Source organism: Haliotis cracherodii, unplaced genomic scaffold (assembly GCF_022045235.1).
Source record: "Haliotis cracherodii isolate W230 unplaced genomic scaffold, xgHalCrac1.p SCAF_3, whole genome shotgun sequence".
Lineage (NCBI taxonomy): Eukaryota > Metazoa > Mollusca > Gastropoda > Lepetellida > Haliotidae > Haliotis > Haliotis cracherodii.
Genome location: NW_027266286.1, coordinates 9,923,509 through 9,930,213, shown reverse-complemented (window position 1 = coordinate 9,930,213; position 6,705 = coordinate 9,923,509). Strand labels below are relative to the sequence as shown.

General features: G+C 39.7%; 1 protein-coding gene across 1 annotated transcript; it reads left to right on the top strand.

Annotated features, from left to right (window-relative positions):
* Positions 1 to 941: 941 nt before the first annotated feature.
* LOC139475214 (uncharacterized) lies at positions 942 to 2,075 on the top strand (the record flags this gene model as incomplete). The annotated part of the gene is made up of 3 exons (XM_071258464.1): positions 942 to 962; positions 1,656 to 1,736; positions 2,016 to 2,075. Coding segments are annotated over exons 1-3 (162 nt in total), but the record flags the coding sequence as incomplete, so codon positions are not given.
* Positions 2,076 to 6,705: the final 4,630 nt, after the last annotated feature.

The following is a 6,705-nucleotide window of genomic DNA, read 5'->3' as shown; positions in this document are numbered from 1 at the left end:
CGATGACATGCATCAACCAAGTCAGCGAGCCTGACCCCCCGAACCCGTTAGTCGCTTCTTACGACAAGCATAGTCGCCTTTTACGGCAAGCATGGGTTGCTGAAGACCTATTGTACCCCGGATCTTCACGGGTCCCCTGCCCTTCTGAATTCAACAGAGGGAATGGCTGAAGTCTTCTTTAAGAAGGTCAAGTACAAGTTGTTACGGGCTATTAGCAATATCTAAATACCCAGTTAGTTGTTAATCTCACAGAATGAATGGACAGTAGGGGAAAACTTAATGAAGTTTCGATTTACCAATCACTCGCATTTACTAATTGTACGCCGATAGGTCAAATGGCCTTAGTGAGACTTGCAAGCAATTTCATATTCCGGACTGTAATCCATGTCAATCATTGTTACATTACAAATAATTAATACGTGTCAATTTGAATGTTTGAAGTATTATTCTGTTAATCTCGAATGAATTATACTCTGGATCGCGTAAATGTCTGCCACACACGACACACGACAGTGAAATTTGAAAAACGTTATAAACGTCAAATAATAAATATAATTAAAAACATTTACTCGGTTTTGCTCATCAGATACCAGAACTGTTCACGAGTTTAATAAAATTCGTATGACGCTGGAGCGAGTTTAGTATTTTATATTATTACACACCCGTTGAAAACCACTGTTTAAAAATAATAATCAACTGGTATTACACAGTGTTTAATACCAAAGCCAGTGCTCGTGTACTCGCTTTCGCTCATTAGATACGTTTTGAGACAACTCGCTGTAAGATAAATGGTATGTGACAGACACTTGAATAATAATCGTTATATCTGTTCATTACGGCTGTGTTTTTTAATCCCGTAGCTGTGATTTCCCTATCGACTCCACCGAATGTGACGCCTGAGCTATATATAATGTTCTCGCACTTGTAGTTCTTCAAACACGATGGAGGCCGTTGTACAGGAGGTGACCATATACTGTAGATGGAGACTTGTATGATACGCCACTTTCAAAGATACTAGACTTTCAGATAGAGACTTTCAGTATGTACATCATACATGACAAGGCATGTTTTGTCCATAGGAAATGATATATTCTATACTATACTCAACTCTTAATAACTTGCATGTCATAGACAGGTTAAAAAATGAAACTAAAATAACTGAATTTATTGCGAATGATTTTGCATTTAAACAAAATATATTTGATAGGATTTGAATCTCATTGTTGCCTGTATAACTGATGTTTATTCTCCGGGCTTAAAACACATCTGCGACGTCATTCTATTGTTTGAACGATCCATTACTTTTCGGGAATGGAGAGTTGTTTGTCAACTATACATTATTTGTCCGATTATATGGAATATCTGCTAAAAGCGGTGTCCATTGTCCGATTATATGGAATATCTGCTAAAAGCAGAGTCCATTGTCCGATTATATGGAATATCTGCTAAAAGCGGAGTCCATTGTCCGATTATATGGAATATCTGCTAAAAGCAGAGTCCATTGTCCGATTATATGGAATATCTGCTAAAGGCGGAGTCCATTGTCCGATTATATGGAATATCTGCTAAAGGCAGAGTCCATTGTCCGATTATATGGAATATCTGCTAAAGGCAGAGTCCATTGTCCGATTATATGGAATATCTGCTAAAGGCAGAGTCCATTGTCCGATTATATGGAATATCTGCTAAAAGCGGAGTCCATTGTCCGATTATATGGAATATCTGCTAAAAGCGGTGTCCATTGTCCGATTATATGGAATATCTGCTAAAGGCGGAGTCCATTGTCCGATTATATGGAATATCTGCTAAAGGCAGAGTCCATTGTCCGATTATATGGAATATCTGCTAAAGGCAGAGTCCATTGTCCGATTATATGGAATATCTGCTAAAGGCAGAGTCCATTGTCCGATTATATGGAATATCTGCTAAAGGCAGAGTCCATTGTCCGATTATATGGAATATCTGCTAAAAGCAGAGTCCATTGTCCGATTATATGGAATATCTGCTAAAAGCAGAGTCCATTGTCCGATTATATGGAATATCTGCTAAAGGCAGAGTCCATTGTCCGATTATATGGAATATCTGCTAAAAGCGGTGTCCATTGTCCGATTATATGGAATATCTGCTAAAAGCGGTGTCCATTGTCCGATTATATGGAATATCTGCTAAAAGCGGTGTCCATTGTCCGATTATATGGAATATCTGCTAAAAGCGGTCCATTGTCCGATTATATGGAATATCTGCTAAAAGCGGTGTCCATTGTCCGATTATATGGAATATCTGCTAAAAGCGGTGTCCATTGTCCGATTATATGGAATATCTGCTAAAAGCAGTGTCCATTGTCCGATTATATGGAATATCTGCTAAAAGCGGTGTCCATTGTCCGATTATATGGAATATCTGCTAAAAGCGGTGTCCATTGTCCGATTATATGGAATATCTTCTAAAAGCGGTCCATTGTCCGATTATATGGAATATCTGCTAAAAGCGGAGTCCATTGTCCGATTATATGGAATATCTGCTAAAAGCGGTGTCCATTGTCCGATTATATGGAATATCTGCTAAAAGCGGTGTCCATTGTCCGATTATATGGAATATCTGCTAAAAGCGGTGTCCATTGTCCGATTATATGGAATATCTTCTAAAAGCGGTCCATTGTCCGATTATATGGAATATCTGCTAAAAGCGGAGTCCATTGTCCGATTATATGGAATATCTGCTAAAAGCGGTGTCCATTGTCCGATTATATGGAATATCTGCTAAAAGCGGTGTCCATTGTCCGATTATATGGAATATCTGCTAAAAGCGGTGTCCATTGTCCGATTATATGGAATATCTGCTAAAAGCGGTGTCCATTGTCCGATTATATGGAATATCTGCTAAAAGCGGTGTCCATTGTCCGATTATATGGAATATCTGCTAAAAGCGGAGTCTATTGTCCGATTATATGGAATATCTGCTAAAAGCAGAGTCCATTGTCCGATTATATGGAATATCTGCTAAAGGCGGAGTCCATTGTCCGATTATATGGAATATCTGCTAAAGGCAGAGTCCATTGTCCGATTATATGGAATATCTGCTAAAGGCAGAGTCCATTGTCCGATTATATGGAATATCTGCTAAAAGCAGAGTCCATTGTCCGATTATATGGAATATCTGCTAAAAGCGGAGTCCATTGTCCGATTATATGGAATATCTGCTAAAAGCAGAGTCCATTGTCCGATTATATGGAATATCTGCTAAAGGCGGAGTCCATTGTCCGATTATATGGAATATCTGCTAAAGGCAGAGTCCATTGTCCGATTATATGGAATATCTGCTAAAGGCAGAGTCCATTGTCCGATTATATGGAATATCTGCTAAAGGCAGAGTCCATTGTCCGATCATATGGAATATCTGCTAAAGGCAGAGTCCATTGTCCGATTATATGGAATATCTGCTAAAAGCAGAGTCCATTGTCCGATTATATGGAATATCTGCTAAAAGCAGAGTCCATTGTCCGATTATATGGAATATCTGCTAAAGGCAGAGTCCATTGTCCGATTATATGGAATATCTGCTAAAAGCGGTGTCCATTGTCCGATTATATGGAATATCTGCTAAAAGCGGTGTCCATTGTCCGATTATATGGAATATCTGCTAAAAGCGGTGTCCATTGTCCGATTATATGGAATATCTGCTAAAAGCGGTCCATTGTCCGATTATATGGAATATCTGCTAAAAGCGGTGTCCATTGTCCGATTATATGGAATATCTGCTAAAAGCGGTGTCCATTGTCCGATTATATGGAATATCTGCTAAAAGCAGTGTCCATTGTCCGATTATATGGAATATCTGCTAAAAGCGGTGTCCATTGTCCGATTATATGGAATATCTGCTTAAAGCGGTGTCCATTGTCCGATTATATGGAATATCTTCTAAAAGCGGTCCATTGTCCGATTATATGGAATATCTGCTAAAAGCGGAGTCCATTGTCCGATTATATGGAATATCTGCTAAAAGCGGTGTCCATTGTCCGATTATATGGAATATCTGCTAAAAGCGGTGTCCATTGTCCGATTATATGGAATATCTGCTAAAAGCGGTGTCCATTGTCCGATTATATGGAATATCTTCTAAAAGCGGTCCATTGTCCGATTATATGGAATATCTGCTAAAAGCGGAGTCCATTGTCCGATTATATGGAATATCTGCTAAAAGCGGTGTCCATTGTCCGATTATATGGAATATCTGCTAAAAGCGGAGTCCATTGTCCGATTATATGGAATATCTGCTAAAAGCGGTGTCCATTGTCCGATTATATGGAATATCTGCTAAAAGCGGTGTCCATTGTCCGATTATATGGAATATCTGCTAAAAGCGGTGTCCATTGTCCGATTATATGGAATATCTGCTAAAAGCGGTCCATTGTCCGATTATATGGAATATCTGCTAAAAGCGGAGTCCATTGAACGATTCCAACTTCATCACAAGCAAATAATCACTATACGATGTATTCGCTAAAACATGTATGTTTTGGACTTGTAATCGTAATGAATGTTGAGGTAAGGCTAAAATTAATCATATTTTCAGGAAGAGTTTTTTTGTAACACTTAAACACAAGCAAGTCTTTTACAGAAACTGTTTCCAAGGAGATGCAGATGAAGACACAACAAACAAATCTTAAGATTTTTTGGGCAACGGACTCTTTATATATTTTGTCTTTTAGTTTAAAAACCGACTTTTTTACGCAAATGGAAGCATAAGAAAGGAAAAAGGCAAATGTATCAGTCATGAATACAATGTACGTCGAAAAAGTATATGACAAGAGTTACGCTAAAACGAGCCCGTATCACGCCGTGTCCTACTGTTGGTCGTTCATACAAGAGAAAAGTGAACACATAAAGGCTGTAAAATCGATACAGTCCGGAACCGCTACCTTTCTTTATATAAAATTTATTGATTCTAAAGCAAAGGGCACAGCTAACATAGCTGTCACTTGTAGCAGTACCTGAGAGTTTACCATGCCAACCATATATAACCAGTAAGGCCGCAACAAATTGAGGACGTCTGAATCCATAGTGACAATTAGGAATAGGGCGGTCGGGTAGCCTAGTGGTAAAAGCGTTCGCTCGTCACGCCGAGACCGGGTTCGATTCCCGACGTGGGTATATTGTGTGAAACCCATTTCTGGTGTCTCCACCGTGATATTGCTGGAATATTGCTAAAAGAGGCGTAAAACCATACTCACTCACTCACTCATATAAACTGAGGGCCGATGGGGTAGCCAAGTGGGTACAGCGTTCGCCCGTCACGACGAAAGCCCGAGTTCGATTCCCCACATAGGTACAATGTGTGAACCCCCATTAATGGTGTCTCCTCCGCCGTGATATTGCTCGACTTTTGCAAAAAAGCGGCGTAAAACCATACTCACTCACTCACTCAGTCATGTAAACTGCCGGGAAAAAAGAAAGTATACACCGATTATTTATTTTGGATTAAAATGAAACAAACAAGAAATGGTTATTTCATGGTGATAATGTTTGTATGTTTTGAGTGAGTGAGTGAGTTGGGTGTGACGCTTTTAACAGTATTCCAGTTATATCACGGCGTATCAGCTTCATGTGGGAGGAAAGCCCGAAGTGATGCAGGTCTCAGACGTTTATCACTTCGGTGAACCCACGAGCACGGGTATGGTGCTGACAAACCTAGAAACATAATCAGGGCGAACCGGGATTCGAACCCACTATCATAGGTTTCTGGCGTGCCCAAGGGACGCAACTCTGCACAGCGAATCGCCGCGCCTTAGACGACTGGGCCACCCGTGACCCCCTTGTATGTTTTGATAAATTGCACTTTAGCAGGTGTTCATGGAAAGGTGAGCGTTTCCTACCTGACCGGATCACATGTGACAAACACATGCAAAGGCAAGTCAGGTATTCACACGATTAAAAACACACGGAACATATGGTACAAGTCCTGTTTACAAATTTAGGAAAAGATCGATTAAAAGTATGGTATTCCGTTGAATAGTAAGGTCTTAAAGTGGCCTTTGCGAGACTCCAGAATGACCCTTGTTTGTGTTTATGGCTAGAGTCTGTAAGTATCCTCATGAGAGGTTTAGGTTCTTTGCAACCTTGTCAAATAAAGACAATACACTGCTGTTCATCCACGATTTCAAATGTTCGTTACAGCACGCTACATTTACTCCCCAAAGATCACATTAACTCGTGTAAAAATAACACTTGGACCCATTACAATCTTCGTCGGTTGACCAAACATATATAATGAGATTGTTCTTCATTTGACATTTCCTGCTATTATCTTAAACGGGAGACGTGAAAAAACCCGTTTTTTTAAACAAGCTTATTTATACCCCATCCTATATGGTGGGGTAACATTCTCGGTGTTTTTTCCAATACATGAGATCGTTTTGGTTTTTATACTTCGTAGGTGTGGCAAAAGCACACATTTTAGTCTAATGGTCGGAACTTGCATTAATTTGATGGTTTAGACCCTTGATTTGCCTTTGCATGTGTTTGTGACGGTGCCACGTTTGGGGCAGGATACCCTCACCTTTTCGCGAACACCTGGTATCATAATTATTTAGTAATGCTTATGATATTGTCGGAATCGACCATGGACTCTACTAGAAGCAGATATCTCTTATGATTATAGAAAGGAGTTTGTCGCTGATTTTGTATCCACATTCACTGTAACATAAAT